We start from the raw sequence: 16,939 nt of genomic DNA on the forward strand, positions 1-16,939 counted from the left end.
TAGGTCTCTGAGCAGTTGTTAGGTCTCTGAGCAGTTGTTAGGTCTCTGAGCAGTTGTTAGGTCTCTGAGCAGTTGTTAGGTCTCTGAACAGTTGTCTGTTAGGTCTCTGAACAGTTGTCTGTTAGGTCTCTGGTTGCTGTACCCCATGTTGACATGCTTTTTGTTTAGATAGATACAATCATTTTACCAAGCAAATGTAGGTGTTCATATTGAAGTGTCATCTTTCTTTTACCTGATCTTGTTCTTTTTTTTTTTTAAACTAGGCAATATTCATGATTCCTACAAACCCTCCTCCCACATTCCGTAAGCCAGAGCTGTGGTCAGACAACTTCATGGATTTTGTGAAGCAGTGTCTGGTAAAAAGCCCGGAGCAGAGAGCCACAGCCACTCAGCTCCTACAGGTATACGGCGCCGCGTCTCCACACCGCTCACACACTGCTGAGTCGCTTGCTTGGAAGTAGTAATGAGGAATAAGGCATTCTGTGCTGTCTGGGAGAGAGTTTTAGAGCTGGTGAGATGGAAGGCCATAGAAAATACTTAACTTGCAAAACAGAGCAGTAATGGAAGGAAGTGCGTCACTCGTGAGTTTGGACTGAAGAGTAAAAAGCTCAGAAACACTTCTGTCACCAGGCAGAGGAGTGGGTGGGAGTAGCTCCAGACCAGATTAAAGCGGTGTATGCATGTCTGGTAAGCCTGGGAAGAAATGGTCTTAGTGCAAGTGCAGAGCACAAGGCCGTGAGCTACTCTGGCTAACGGCCTTGCTCTTCTAAGTGTATTATCGAATGCGGCTGGAGGAAAGGATGCCAGAGGCTTATGGAGGAGTCTTCTGCTCTGCAGCCTCTCCATGTGCCAAGGCTCCCTTTCAGTCTGAGAGTACTTACAAAGGCTTGGTGGCATTTACCCTGGTGGTGATGGGGGCAGGGATGTACTGTCCCTGCAAGGAGGAAACATGGGTGCTGTCAGAATAAGTCTGGATATATAGGTAACTCCTGCAAAGATCCCTAGTAACTACCAGGGATTGTTGTTGCTCCACCAAGACAGGAGGACATAAGGTGGGGCGGGTCAAATGTCTTGGAGGGTAAAGGTGCCCGCCTCAGGCCTGCAACCTGAATTTAGACACTGGGACTGAGGTAGTGGAGATGGACTCTCTCAGTAAAATAAAAACAAAAGAACCTCTAGATGAGACAGAAATGGCATAGGTCCAAATGGTCATCTGTCTTCTTAGAGTCGTGAAGTAAGCGTGGCTTTGTGCCCCAGGTTTGAAGAGAAAAATTAGACCCACTGATTTATATGACAGATACTGCCAGATTTTTATTACGTGCCATGTATTATTTTAAAGTAAAAATTGTGGCCAGGCAGTGGTGGCAGTGCATGCCTTTAATCCCAGCACTCAGGAGGCAGGTGGATCTCGAAGTTCAGGAACAGCCTGGTTTGCAGAGGGAGTTCCAGGACAGCCAGGGTTACACAGAGAAACCCTGTGTCCAGAAACCAAAGCAAACCGTGTCCATTGTTGTCCACTTTGTTATTTAAGCACCCGTTTGTTAAGAGTGCCAAAGGAGTGTCAATATTGCGAGACTTAATTAACGAAGCCATGGATGTGAAACTGAAGCGCCAGGAAGCCCAGCAGCGGGAAGTGGACCAGGACGACGAGGAGAACTCAGTGAGTGGCTGCTCTCTGCTGGGTCAGGGGTGTGTACTTCTTAGGTCTCGCTTGCCACAGAGGTCAGCTGAGTAGCTGGTGTAGTCAGCTCTTTGTCGAGTGCAGATGGACCTCATTCAGTGCTGCTGGGCTCCGCTGCTGGGTCTCATTCAGTGCTGTTGGGCCCTGCTGCTGAGGCTGTGCTTGCTCTTTGCTCAGTGTTTCCTTAAAACACATTTTGTTATTTCCCCTGTATCATTTATCCAGATTATCTATTTGTTTAAGAGACAGTGAGAGACAGAGACATCCCCTAGTTTTGAGACTTTGTTTATCCAAGCTCTTCTAAAATTCTCATACTGTATTCTGGAGTCACCTGCACCATTGAGATTCCAAGGGTGCTTTTGGCCAGATCTGTGCTGGAAGTCAAGGGAGAAGAGAGGAGGAGGAAGCGCCTTTAGATGAGATACACAGGTGTCACATGGGTCACTTTGTGATCATCTCTGGTTAAACAGGTGCTTTTCAGCTTCTAAGGTGCGAACACAACCTACAGAGGTGTCAGATCCAGGTCTGTTTGCACCGAGAGTAACAGTGATTCAGGACATTCAGTCTTGATTACATTAGCTCCAGTTTGAGATTCTGCTCCTTCGCAGGAGGAGGATGAAATGGATTCTGGCACGATGGTTCGAGCTGCCGGTGATGAGATGGGCACTGTCCGAGTAGCCAGCACGATGAGCGGAGGAGCCAATACTATGATTGAGCACGGTGACACGTTGCCGTCCCAGCTGGGCACCATGGTGATCAACACGGAGGATGAGGAAGAGGAAGGAACCATGAAAAGTGAGGCTCTGAGGAGACACTAACTGATCCAGTGTTGGGGTCTCGCAGCCCCTGCTGTCTGAGTCATGGGTCTGCTGTTGTGTTGTCCTAGCTAAGTCCCTTAGAGGTAGAGAGATGCTCAGTAGGAGCTTTGGTTGGAGGGCTGTGAGGAGCAGGCAGCAGGGGAGGAAGAACGCTGGCAGTAGGCTGGGAGCTTCGTCTGAATGCTCTCATTGAGGGTCGTACGTACTCTCTGCTGTGATGCAGACTTTCAGTGCATTTTCACGCTAGTGTCTGGTTAGTCAAAGCTCACTGACAGCCAGTCGGAGGTAATTGAGCAGATGTAAAAGTTCTGTAAGTCTTAAGAAAATCTCTTCTTTTTTTTTTTTTTTTGTTTTTTTTTTTTTTCGAGACAGGGTTTCTCTGTATAGTCCGGACTGTCCTGGAACTCACTTTGTAGACCAGGCTGGCCTCGAACTCAGAAATCCGCCTGTCTCTGCCTCCCGAGTGCTGGGATTAAAGGCGTGCGCCACCACGCCCGGCGAAAATCTCTTCTTTTTCCTCCCCCTCTTTCCTTGTCTCCCTCCCTGCTGTGTTTCTCTAACCCCTCCTTTCCGTCCTCCCTTCACTCTCCCTTTCTTTCTTTGCTGGTTATTAAATCCCTGAGCCTCACTCACTCGTGCTAGGCAAGCCCTGCACCAGTGAGCCCCGCCCCCAACCGTCGCTCCTGCTGCTGGAGACGACAGGTTCTTTTTCTGTTGCCCAGGCTCACCTGCTGCTGGAGACGACAGGTTCTTTTTCTGTTGCCCAGGCTCACCTCTCACTTCTGGGCTCAAGCTGTTGCCTGTGGTCAGAGTCTAGGCCTGGTGTTTCCAGGTTTGGTCATTGTTCTGAGGAAAGAAAGAAGCCCACGTTGTGTGCAGAGTAGGAAGGCCATCGTATTTAAGCAACGCACGGGTCGGAATACAGTGCAAGAGAGCAGTAGGCTGCAGGGGGGGTGCAGTCACTGCCCGAGGCTTCTTTTTGTGAGTCTAGTGGAGGGAGGGACTGGTTTCTAAGGGAAGTAGTTGGGTGGTTCTCTCTGTTGCTTAATAGATTAGTTTATCTGATCACTTCCTCCTCTGTATGTGTCTCTTTCTCTAATGACTTACAGGGAGCTCTGCTTTCCTAAAAGTTCACTTGAGAATATACCTCTTCTGGTCATACATGACTCAAGCTAGTTCCTGCCAGATCTGCCTTTCCTGTCTTGTGCCTGGACATGAGAAGAATCTGACTGCATAGTGTTTGTCTAAGTTTGATGGTCATAAAGGGGCAGGAAAAGCCTGTTCCATTCTACAGAGTAGGGTGCGTGTGTCAGATGGCGATCCTAAACTGCTGACAGGTTGCTAGGTAAACAGAAGGGTGCCTGTGACCAGTCAGGATGGAAGAGCACGTACCTGGGTCTTCAAGTGGGTCCCCAGGTTGTTAAACTGTTCTACAGTTTGCCTGCCTCAGGTGGTTGGCTCCCTAGCCTCAGGCTCCAGTCATCCACATCAGCTGTGTGCCACAGACCTGGGTTCTTTCCCTCTTTCCTGGCTGCTCTGAGACTTGCTCCATCCCTCGAGTTGGCTTAGAGTCCCACACTCTGCTCTTTAGTGATCGCCTTTCCTCTCGACCTGAGGTACAGGCCATCTCACAGAGGGAACAGTTGGAGGATACAAAATAGTAACGGAGGTATAGAGGTTGAGGTTAGCCTGAACTTTGCATACGTTGAAAGGCCTGAGTTTCCTTGGTCATCAGGTTTTTTTTCACCCCCCTTAACTACCTATCCCCCCTCCCGCACCCCCCCCATGCTAGGGATCATATCATGGCTTCATGTGTGCTAGTCTACTGCTGAGCTGTACTTACAATATTTATGGCTTTTCTTCTAATCCAGGGATCAGCAAACCAGTGTCTAGGCCAAGCTAAACTGCCACCTACTTTGGGCAGTAAGGCTCAACTGGAACCTGGCCATAAACCATTCCTTTGTTGCTTTTGGCTGCCTCTGTACTGAAAAGGCTGAGTTGAGTACCTGTTAAAAACTGTTGCCTCAAAGGCCTAAAATATCTGCTGTCTGTTCCTTCACAGACGGAAAGTTTGTTGTCTGGTAGAACACTTGACTAGCATGTGTGAGGGGCTGGGTTTGATCCCAGGGAGAGGACACAACTAAAGGGAAGGGAAAAAAAGGTGATCAAGGAGCCCTGGGGCTTTAAACCTAAACATAGGATCTGGATAGGCCATCAGTGGCTGGCTGCAGCCCGGAGAGGCTGAGAACCTGTGAGCTGCTCAACCCACAACACTGGGTATCTTCAGCAGTTTCAGTCTGGCTTTAAGGATCTGGAAGATTCCCAGAGAGTCACTTGACTTTAGTCCATGATAGAAGACCAAGAATCTGGAGTCTAATGCCAGCGATGGATGGCAGTGATAATAGCTGTAGCAGCAACAGGAATGGCTGTGCCAGCAAGGAACAGAGTCAGGCTGGCAAGCAAGACTTGTTTTTTTTGCCTCAGAGCCCTCTGTATCTGGGCTGTCTGTCAGATGGTGCCATCCACTCTCAGAGAGAGACTTCTCTCAGTCGGCCCTTTTTGTAAATGCCCGTACAGACTGACCTCAGTTGTGTCTCTGACTTGGTCCCAGGTGCCATCAAGTGCAGGGAAGGACATGAGTTCTAATATTGGTGTAGGCCGAGGGTATTGCCAAAGTATAGTAAAAGGGAATTTAACATGTCCTGGGGCTCCTTACAGAAACGTAGCAAGCTTGGCAGCACGCAGGAAGGTAGAGATACTCCCGCGGAGGGGCTTCTGTGTCTGCAGACATTGGCAGGGCAGTCTTCTCACGGGTCTCTACTCTTCACCTTCAAGATGGTGGTTTGCATGTCTAACTTCTTATTTTCAAAGTCAAAATTGTTCCCTTTGTTTTGGGATTCAGATTAATTATCTCTGAGACTGAAAAGAATGGTAATGTTACATTGGTAGCTGAACAAATTGATAAAACTTCTGGAATGCATTCTTTGTCAGCATTTAAAAAGTTCAGATCTGGGGCTGGAGAGATGGCCCCACAGTTAAGAACATTGCCCTTCTTCCAGAGGACCTGAGTTCAGTTCCCAGCACCCAAGTCAGGTGGCTCATGACCACTTGTAACTCCAGGCTCACAGGATCCAGTGCCCTCTTGAGACTTTGAAGAGACTTCCTCTCACACATGAAGAGACTCCTTGCTGTATACACACAATTAAAGACAACTCCCCAAAGAAAAGATCAAACCTGTGACCTGGTAAATTCCTTTATTAGGAACTAGGCCCAAGGAAATAATTAAAGATAACATTTATGAAAATTTCCCAGACATGCTAGTGTAGACTATTGCATATATAAAAATATTAGGCACAGTCCAGCCTTAGCTGAAATCTGAAGGAGAATGGACATTAACTAGTCATTACTTGTGTAAAAACACATTGGTAATTCTTGTTGTTTGTAGACTACGTTCAGGGCAGACTCTCCTGTTCGTTTTGAATGTGTTCTCAAAAGGAACTCCTGGTCTTAGTGGTGAAGATGAAATGCCCTGTGAGTTGTCAGCATTGAGCTTGTTGTACTCCCACTGTGCCAGCAGAGGGAGCTCCGCGATAGGATATGGATTGAAATTGTGTTTCCCATTCAAACTCACCGACACCCTTTCCATGATAGCATTTATTTTGGATCAAGACTATTATTTATTTATACTTAAGATTTTATTTTATTTTATTTTATTTTATTTTATTTTATTTTATTTTATTTTATTTTATTTTATGTGTTTGAGTGTTTTGTCCATATGTATGTCTAAGCACACACGTGGCTCGTGCCTGCAGGGACCAAAAGAGGTTATTGAGTCTCTTTGAACCAGAGTTACTGTGAGCTGTGGGTGCTGAGAGTTGGACCTCGGTCCTCAGGAAGAGCAACCGGTGCTGTTAACCCTCACCTTTAAGGCTGTCATGAGTTACCGCAGCAACACTGGGGCATGGCCTTCATATCGTTTAGTGAGGAGGTTTTATACTTGGCAGAGCTGAAGCACTTCAGCACAGCCTCTTCGTCTCAGGTTTCTAGTAGACTTTAGTTGGAATTGGTTTTGTCGATCCTGAGCAGAGTGCCACACATAGCTTTTTAAGTGTCACCAGTTAAGGGGTCCCAACCAAACAGTGGGATAGCACTTCAAAACAAAACTACTCACGTACAGAACTGATATGGGGAAAGCTACAATATGTAGAAAAACAAGTGTTAAAGATGCTTTATAACCATCGTTGCCTGATACATCCCGATTTTGGTTTTGGAAGTGCAGGGACTGGAACCCTGGGCTTCCTGCCTGGCCGTGTGCACTACTGAGCTGCATGGCCCCTCACTTTAATCTTGCATGATTTATACAGGAAGATAATCGGAATAGCCTTTTACTGATCTGCAGAACCGCTGTGGATTGTAGGTATCGACCCTTTTGGTTTGTGCATTGCGGTTATTTGGCCCTAGCTTGTGACTTGTGCCCGACTGTTGCAGTCATTCCTAGCCACCAGCCTTCTCCTGATGCCACACTGTTCCAGGCTTTCTTATACAGTATCATTTTTGTGTTCTTCAAGAGATTTTGGTGGGTGGTGATGGTGCACGCCTTTAATCCCAGCACTAGAGAGGCAGAGGCAGGTTGGTCTCTTGAGTTCAAGGACATCCTGGTCTACAGAACAGTTTCCAGGACAGGCAGGGTTACATAGAGCGACACTGTCCTGAAAAAGAAAAAAAAAAGAAGTTTCTTTTTACCTAGACACCTTGAAAGAGTAAATGTTTAAAGAGTTGTAAAGTCTTACTGTCCACAGATGTTCTTTAATATATCATGAATTTCTTGTTCTTTGTATTATGAACTGTAGTCACATTCAGCTGTACGGTCCAGTCACCTTTGCATGGATTCTGTGACGACCATTTATCTAAAATAGATTCCTTGCCCTCCCCCCCCCCTTTTTTTTTCCAATAGAGATTGCTATTTGAATTTCTTTACAATGATCTCGTATCAGTTTCAGGATCAGTGAAGCCAATTTTGCGTTATACCACTGGGATTTTACTTGATTGCTTTGAATACATAGTTCTGTCAGTAAACACGGTTCCATGGTTTGCCCAGCATATCTCTAGAAAACTGAGTTTATTCATAGGCATGCTCTATATCTCTGTGTACGCGAGCGTGTGTGTATGTGTGTGTGTGTGTGTGCATTTGTCTGTCTGTGTTTTTGTGGGGGAGATCCAAGATAGGATTTCTCTCTGTAGCCCTGGAGCTTGCTCTGTAGACCAGCCTGGCCTCAAACTCACAGAGATCCCCTTCCTCTGCCTCCTGAGTGCTGGGATTAAAGGCGTGAGCCACTGCCTGGCATCTCTATCTTGATGAGGTCTTTTTATATAGCTCAAACTGGTGTCAACTTCTGATCCCTTTGCCTCAACTTCATGAGCACTGCAGCTACAAGCACCCTTAGCATGTGTGTCTGTGTACACGTGTGTGTTCATGTGTAGGTCAGAGGTCAACCTTGGGTGTTATTCTTCAGGAGTTGTTCAACTTGATTGTTTTAATTTGTTTTTAAAAATATTTTCTTTTTAGTATTTAAAATTGTGTGTCCATGCGTGAGTATGTACGCTCGAGTGCAGACACCTCAGGAAGCCTGTAACTTGTATCCCCTTGGAGCTGGGGTTCCAGGTGCTTGGAAGTCACTTGATACAAGTGCTAGGACCCGAGAGAATCCTCGGACGAGCAGGGCACACTCTTCACTGGCTGGGCTGTCCCTCCAGCCTTCATCTTGGTTTTAGGACCAGTTCCAAGTCTTTTGTTTTTATGTTGTCTTTGGTTTTTGTTTTACTTTTATGGCTGTTGTGTTGATGTTTTCAGTGGATTGTTGTACTCATTATCCTATGAGATTCCTAATCTGTAAGTTCCGTTTTTATTTTTTATGAAGAAGATCTTGTCTCTGGATTATGACCTCAGTGTTGCCCCTTTGATCCATACACCTTTTTTTTCCTGGTTCACTCAGATCTCTACTACAGTTTGAATAGTGGTGCCTGTTCTTGTCTTGTTCACCTCAGGGAAAGTCCCTCTAGCATCTTAATCCTGAGTCTGTGCAGAATCAGCAGTCCTTCCTTAGACTATAGAGTCTAACTGTAACTTTAGAGGTCCTGGTATCAGTTAGAACGGGCGGCACAGTTTACCACCTTGTGGTTTGATTTTTCTTGCTTACTAGTCTGACTACCCGTAGCTTTCCCCTTAGCTCTACAGCCTCACTCCACCGTCAGCGTGGTACATGCGCTCTTTGTTTTCTTTCCGCCCACCCTCTGGCGCCAGGCCTTGAACCCAGGGACCAGGCCTTCTGCATGGAGCTGCATACAAGCTCTGATATTAGAAGCGTCTTGTTTATTAGAAACAGGATTTTGTTTACTGTGTATCGCTCCCAGCCTGGAAGTTGCTGTGTAGACCAGACTGGCCTCAAATTCAAAATTCCCCTGCCTCTGTTTCCTGTGTTCTGGAAGTACAGGCATGTTAATTATTCAGAAGAACTTTTTCAAAACTAAGTGTGTGAAATTTTAAAACCCAGTATGTGCTAGAGAGTTGTTTAAAGAGCGAGGCCGAGGTGGTAACAGTTCCTGGGTGCTTTCTGAGGCATCTGCGGCTTGGCATGTTTGTTGTGAATTTTTGTCAAGAGTCTTTATGTGCTTTAGCAAGATTGTGTTTTCTTCTTTTGAAAATATTTAAAAACTCTGCATGTGCCACAAACCCATGCTGTGGAAATTAGAGGACAACTTTCGTGGGCTCTGAGAGTTGACTCAGGTCCACAGGCTTGGGAAGCCAGTACTTTACCCAATGGGCCACCGAACCAACCGAAGAATGCTTGTTTTCTAGTTGTTTAGTACAGGAATTTATATCTAGTAAACTTAATGTGCCAATTGCCTTTAAATTGGCTATTTTCTACCAATTTTTGATACTTGGTTTTCAGAGACAAACCCAGCAAAATATGGAAGGAAGGAAGTGGGCTTGTTTGCACAAGTTGTACCTTAGCAGTCCTTCCCCGAGGAGGGGCTGACAGTCCGAGCACAGCGGTTCTGATGGTGAGCAGACACCTATCTGCTGAAGCCTCGATGCCAGCCAGCTGCTCTCCCTCTCAGCGCATCAGCTGGCCCCTCCTCCTTCCCAGGCTTGCTGCCTGCACAGGTGGAGGGCGCCATAGCGTTTGCAGTGTTCTGGCCCTTGACTCGGGCCTTTCCAGTTAGACCCAGTGACCTGAGGCGAGTGAGGTGATGCTTTTTAGCATCTGCACTGAATTCCCAGCGTTCTAATGTGCTCCCCAGAGCAGTAGCCACACTAACCGGTTTGCAGTAGAACTTTAAAGCATGGCAGCATAGTTAAGATTGGGAAGCTCTATGACTGAGGGCATCTACTGTTGCTATGTTTCCTCCTTTAAGACCAAAGTCCAGGCTCTTATTGAAAAGATTTCACACTGTCTGTCAGATACACATTCATCAGAGCAGCGTGAGAGGGAAGTTATTATTCACTCTCAGCCCGATTCTTTCCACCTGCAGCTGTCTGCAGGGTGCTGTTAATACACGGTCCACGTGCTGACTTCGTCAGTCTCAGATGTAGGGGACAGTGTTTGCAAGCATGGTTCTGAGGGTGTAAGCGCTGTGCATTCCTCTTGTTGTCCAGTTTCTGGTTGCTTCAAAGTTCACCAGAGAGAACTCAGTGCTTCCTATACTTGCCACTCTGAATTGACATTATAGGAAAGTTCTCGATAGAATAGGGCTGTTTCCTGCCGTAGCGTGAAAAGCTACAACATTTAATTTTGTTGCAGTTGTCTTGGTGAAGGAAGGCAAGAGTAGAAAGAAAAATACTGGAAAGATTTTGGGAATCAGTCTTTGGCCTGGAGTGTATTTCTGGGTCTGATAGGGGAAGTCTCCTTAGGGAGGTTATTCCCCCTTTGACCTTCAGGGTTTATGTTTTGTTTTGTCAAACTAATAAAATACATATAAAATACTTAGTGTCTAAATGCTCAAAAATGAAAGTATTATAATAAGCATTCATTCATTCAGAGAGAGAGAGAGAGAGAGAGTTAAATTCCCTAGCAATAAGATGATAGCTATTTTAAGAACCAGTTAAACAGCTCAGTATACAAGATGGCAGATTTAAAGAAGGCCAGACTTTGGATCCCTTTAAGCCTTCTTTTATAAGGCTTCAAACTCTTATCTTAACACTATGGCATTTATTACCGATTGCCTTTATGTCCATCCCTGAAAGGTAATCTCCGTGGTGGACTGCATTTTATGAGAAGGTCCCTCTTGGGTGAGCTTTACAATGGAAAAGCAGACTTGCTGCTTAAACTTTTTCTCTCACTTTCACAAATAGCTCAAGGTCATCCTTCCAGAAGGGAGACTGATTCCACAGTTGTGCAGTCTGTCTTATTGTCTCCACATGTTGGGCTCGCTTTTATCTTTAGAAGCCATTAACATTCTTGATTTCTTTGGGATGAGCCAAAAAGCAAGGAGCTTGGGGCCTGAATATTCATTCAAAGAGCCCAGCCAGACCACAGACTGGGATGTGAGAGTACCAGATCTCCGTGTGACCTGGGGTAGGGCTCAAGGCCTGTGCTGTTTGGAATGTAAGGCCCTCCAGTGTGGTCATGTCAGTCAAAGGAGAGGCAAGAGTAGCCATGAGGCCTGTGTTTCCCAGTGGTGCAGCGGCAGGAGAAGAAAGGCGTGAGTCCAGTGAAGCTCTGGCTAAGGGCGGAGAGCCAGGCAGGTCAGCTTCGTCCATCCGTGCTCCAACTCCAGAGCCCTAAGCTCCTCTGAGCTGCTGGCTTTTGCTTAGAGAGGAATGGTGACGCACTCTCTAATACTAATTTAAATGGATCCATGAGACAAAGAAGTTGACTTTCTGTAGGTATGTCTACTCTAAGAAATGTTAATTTTAGTATTTGTTAAAAACAACTATCAGAACAATCCCTGAGATATTTCCTAGGATGTACTATGTGTCACAGCTGTGTAATGGACAGCGACTTAAGGGAAACATTTACTGTCAAGGACCTTACAGGTTAAACACGTAAGATGGTGTCTCGTTGTTCCTGTCCAGTGCTGTATGTACACGCTCCACTGTCTAGTCCTTGTATGAGTAGAACATACCCTAGATCATGGCCTTTGGTAGTGATTTGATTAGCTGAGGAGAGAGGCCGGCCCTCTGCCTGTGAAGATAACAAAGCACTTGATGAAAGCCCAGTGAGTTACAGAAAAAGGCTAACAAGCCTGTGAGGAAGATTGTAAAGAGTCAGAAAGGTAGGCAGGGTGTGTTGAATATTAAAATTGGCTAAGTCAGCTTCTAAATGGAATTGAGTGCCCAGATAAGAGGTTTTAACTTGATATTGTTGTTAAGGGGGTGTACCAAGACACTCTGGCCAGGAAAGTTGACCCAGTGTCAGGAGACTGATGCAGTATCAAGGGATGGGTCATCCTTATTGGTGAAGGTTGCATCTTTTTGGATGGCTCTCTCCAGTGCTTTAGTCGGGAGCCCTTGAAAATGTTGAGCTAGAGTTCTCTTGTAATCCATATGCAACTCATTAGCATTGAGATGGCTGTGAGCCACTGTCTAGAAAGCAAGTCAGTTTATACAGATGCAGTTGCCCTGTTACCAGGAAGAGAGTTTTTCTGAGCTCGAGGGCATCTTACAACCCTCAGTTCTTAGTGGTTTCAAGAACATGCAAACGCTTGTGTTCTATAGACTTGGATAATGACGTTATGTAATGAATGACCAGATCCATCTGCTCCTTAACAAAAACCAACCCAGAAACCACATCTACAATAAACAGACCCTCTGTGATGCATTTGCATTATATTATATAGCTCCTTGTTTAAAACAGAGGGAAACATTGAGATATTGCTGGAGTTTTTGTTTTGCAAATATTTTTGCATAGAGCCCAGAAGAAATTGTAGGCTTGTGCCCACTTCGATACTTTGAACAGAATTAATTACTACTTAGATAAAAGCAAGTTATATTGAGAGTTAAGAGAATGCTAGGTTGACAGTTGTGGTTCAGTTAGTGACAGTTTGAAAGTGAATGTTTGGGATGGAAGAGCCATCAGTTTGAGATCTGATAGATGGACGTGTCAAAGGAGACATGAGCTCCAGTTGTTGGTCAAGCTCCCTTGTAGCATGCCTGTCCTGACGCTGTTTTATAGTTCTCAGGAGCACATTGTGGATGAAGGGGTCTTATCTCTTTACTTCAAGATGGAGTTATTGATATAATTTATGTTCTATGGAGTTTCCTCATTTACAGTATATAGTGGCTTTTAGATTTAGTATTCATGTGTGCAGGAATAACACCAGTATTTAATTTTTAAAGTTTTACTATTTACTACTTTAAACTAGGATATAATATATAAAGTTTACTGTTTTACAGCATGCCGTTTCATAGCTTCTAGCATGTTGACAACATCTTACGGGATAGGGACTATTAAATCCCAGGTACTTGATACTTTGAAAGCAACTCTCAACCCAGTTGTCAGTTACTTCTTACTCTTCTTCTCCCCTGTTCATTTGCCTATCTCCATATTTAATGTAAATGGATTTAGACAATATGCTTCTCTTTGGGTCTGACACTTTTTGTTTTGTATAATTCTTCCAAGGTTTACCCAAGGTATATCAGTGCTTAAATATTTTTTTATTGGTGTATGTGAACATGTGTGTATGAATATGTATATGTGTGTGGTATGTGCATGTGCATGTGTGTGTGTGTGTGTGTGTGTATGGTAGGGGTGGGTGGGCAGGCCAGGGGTTAACACTGGAACTCCGCCTTGTTTATTGAGTTGGTGGATACGGTGAGGATGGCTGGCTCATGAGCTCCAGGGATCTGCTGTCTCCTCCTCCCCAGCGCTGGGATGCAGATTGGTATTGCTGCATCCATCTTTTTTATGTGGGTGCCAAGGGTCTGAACTCATTCATGTCTTCATACTTTTGGGGTAAGGAATTTACAACTGAGCCATCTCCCCAGCCCATCTTTCAAGGTTTTTCTTGCTGAATAATTTTCCAGTGTGTAGATATATCATACACCTGCTCCTCAGTTGGTGACATTTGGATCATGTCTTTCTGTTTAAAAAACAAAAACAAAAACAACTTTTATGTATATGAGTACACTGTCGCTATCCTCAGACACACCAGAAGAGGGCATCAGATCCCATTACAGATGGTTGTGAGCCATCATGTGGTTGCTGGGATTTGAACTCAGTACCTCTGGAAGAGCAGTCAGTGCTCTTAACTGCTGAGCCATCTCTCCAGCCTGTCTTTCTGCTTTTATGTAACATTTTTCAAAGAAAAATGGAGACAAGGCACAGGTGCTCATCCTTGCCCTCCTGTGCCTGCGGGTTTAGACAGATTGTCCATTCAGTCGATAAGTGGGGCTTACGGAGGGAGAAGTAGGCCGCCCCGCCGAGTGTAGGAGCACATTTATTTCCTGCATCACATAAAAAGAATCACAGCAGCATGCGGCTGTTTTCCTGGTTTGCCCGGTCCATTCTTCCACTGTTTTCAGGTTTCCTGTATTATCATTCAGCTGCATGTGTTCATTTCCTGTGATACAGACATCTGAACAAACACTCTAGGTCAAGTTGGAACAGACCCTTCCCTGGCAGCGGAAGCCGGGGAGCTGGCGAGGCCTGAGCAGCCTCGTCTTCAGTCAGCGTGCACTGGTTTCCTTCCCAGCTCCGCCAGGCTCCTGCTCAGCGCTTGGCCATCTAACTCAAGGCTGCTGAAGGAATGGTTCAAAAAGAAGGTTTCTGGGAAAGTTCCATCCTCTCACCCTTTCTGCACTCAGCTTCACGGCAGTGGTAACATGCTAAGAATCTTCATTTGGGTTTTAGAGAATTCACCAGGTGACATAGAGGTCACGAGGCTGAGAACCTGACAGCTGGCGTTCACATTGGTCCTTGTCGTGGCTATAAAACCTTAGGCAAACATCTCATCCATAAAGCAGGAGTCATAATATATCCTTCAAAAGGTTCTGCAAGGCGTTAGTGAGGTCCCTTGTGCTGAGCGCGGCCCTGGCAGGTCCTAGTATGTGCATGTCTCTAACCCTTATGTGGTAGTCAGGAAGTTAGGATAGAAGTCACAGAAAAGCCTCAAACCCAGGCGGTTAGTAACAGTGTTGGTTAAATTTGCACCTGGGTTTCTAAGGGAATGCATTTTGTGGATGAAAGGTAGTGTGTGAGTGAGCACACTTAGGGAAGGAGAGCAGATTGTTACAATCATTTAGCTTTTGCCGCATAACAGAGCAGCTCAAAATTTGCTGAATTAAAAAAGCAGCCATTTTATTTAAAGCATGATTTGGTAGATTTGAAAAGACTTGCACTTGGGTATTTCTTTTGGTCTGGTTTCGTTGGCTCAGATCTGTGGGCAGCTGGGCTGGCTATTGTGAAGGCCTCGGTTAGGACGTCTGCTGTGGTGCCTTTATGTGGTGGGCTACTGCTAGGAAGCTCGCGGAGATTTATTAGCACTGATGCTGGTTAGAAGATGGTGAAAGTCTACTGGCTAAATCATTGTACCTTCTGAGGTAGGGACTATCTTTCAATTTGAAAAGGGATCATAGTAAAACAGTAGGAGTTAGTCTGCTGTGCTATTTGCAGGATTGTCTTCGGAGGCCAGGGGCATAGTTCAGTGGCTGGATTTGATTCCCAGATACAGTACACCCCCAGGTGACCTCTTGCCCTGGCTGAAGTCATCTTCACCTCTTTGGTAATTTGATTGTTTAGTTATAATTAAATTCCCAAGAACAGTATGACTTTCATTCCCAGTTTATGTCTGCATATGTGATTAGATGGAAAAGTTATCTAATCATAAAATATAGTTTGGGGCGGGAATTCTAATTCCCGTGAGGGATAGGCAAGCCCTTGGTGTGGGCAGCACAAGGGGAAAGAAAGCAAGGCATTGCTGGGATTTCTTACTTATGGTTCTTAGTTGTTAGAAGAGGCAGAGAGGGCTGGAGAGATGGCTCAGTGGTAAAGAGCACTGACTGCTCTTCCGAGGGTCCTGAGTTCAAATCCCAGCAACCACATGGTGGCTCACAACCACCCATAATGAGTTCTGATGCCCTCTTCTGGTGCGTCTGAAGACAGCTACAGTGTACTTCATGTATAATAATAAATAAATCTTAAAAAAAAAGAAGAGACAGAGAATGCTTCCACTTATTTATTTATTTATTCCTCCAAAAATATGAGACATCTTCTAGGGCTTGGGGAGGGCTGTTGTAGAGTAAATAAGTGAACTGAGGAGAGCAGGTACCACTCTTCATCTAAACCGTGACAGAAAGAGATGTGTTCTCGCTCCTGTAGTGATTTAGAATTAAGCCACAAAACTGTGTTTTAGTCTCACCCCTGACCTAAAGACTTGATTTGTATATATTCATTTTATATTACACTTAATCAGCTTATTTTGAGACAGACTGTCATTGTCTAGCACAGTTCGGCCTGGAAGTCACTTTGTAGCTCATGCTGCACATGTGTTCTTTGGGTGTTGGCAGTGGTGCTTCTCCCCGAGGTATCTCTTAAATGCCCAGTAGTTTTTAAAAAGTGAATATTTACTTGGCTAGAGTAATCTTAGGTTAATGCGTTAGTAATTTTTTTAGACCTTAAGATATACATGGTTTGAGGCTTAACAGAAACACATAAAATTTAGAAATAGCCCTGTTTGGTAAGTGTTTAAGCAGGATGAAAAGTCACCCAAGTCCTCTTAGCATTTATGAGATCGCAGGGAACGTGCTACCGACACTTCATGGATGGAATTTTCCTCGGTAGTAGGACACCAGATCCTGTTTTCTCAGAGGAGTGGGTGCGGAGGTGTCAGTTTGGAGACATCAAACCATTCCTGTTGGTTGTTTCTCAGAGAATCCCACACCAGTGTGCACACACTGGGAGACACAAGAAGGCTTAGACGTTCAGTGGAGGAGCTTATTTTGGGGTCTCCAGGCATTGGCTCCAGATGTTGCTGGAGTTGTGGCTTGCATGGGCTACTGAGCAAAGTCCCAAATGTCTGCTTCTGTCCTTGTGGGAGAATTGGGTCCCCTGAGGCCATGCAAGGAGTCTTGAGGGACAAGGGAGCAGTGTGGACGCTGGGTTCTCACAGGTGCTCTGCTGCTGCTGAGGTGGGGAGATGTGGAGGCCTTGGAGGAAGGTTGGAGGCTGGCTGGCCTGGTGGCTGAGGTGGGGAGGGTCTCGCCTGCTGTGTTCTTTCTGCTGCTGTAGGAATGCTGGAGCCATTGCTTTAGTGGGGACCTCCTGGTTTCTTTGCTGTGCAGGGAGACCGCCAACTCTAGGACCACAGAGAGGCTGCAGAGCCAAGTGTTCGCTCCCAGCTAAGCCCTTCTCCAGCTCAGGGCTGTCCTTTCTATAGCTCTTGTCGATCTTTTATTTATTTATTTATTTATTTTTATTTTTATTTATTTATTTTTTTTTTT

General features: G+C 45.4%; 1 protein-coding gene across 1 annotated transcript in view; it reads left to right on the forward strand.

Annotated features, from left to right (window-relative positions):
• Positions 1-16,939, forward strand: part of Stk4 (serine/threonine kinase 4) — an 83,407-nt gene that overhangs the window by 24,545 nt on the left and 41,923 nt on the right. Inside the window, exons 7-9 of the mRNA XM_021149719.2 lie at positions 264-401; positions 1,532-1,660; positions 2,290-2,476. Of these exons, the coding sequence (XP_021005378.1) occupies positions 264-401; positions 1,532-1,660; positions 2,290-2,476 (454 nt within the window). The remainder of the gene's footprint in view (positions 1-263; positions 402-1,531; positions 1,661-2,289; positions 2,477-16,939) is intronic.

Source organism: Mus caroli, chromosome 2, assembly GCF_900094665.2.
Source record: "Mus caroli chromosome 2, CAROLI_EIJ_v1.1, whole genome shotgun sequence".
NCBI lineage: Eukaryota > Metazoa > Chordata > Mammalia > Rodentia > Muridae > Mus > Mus caroli.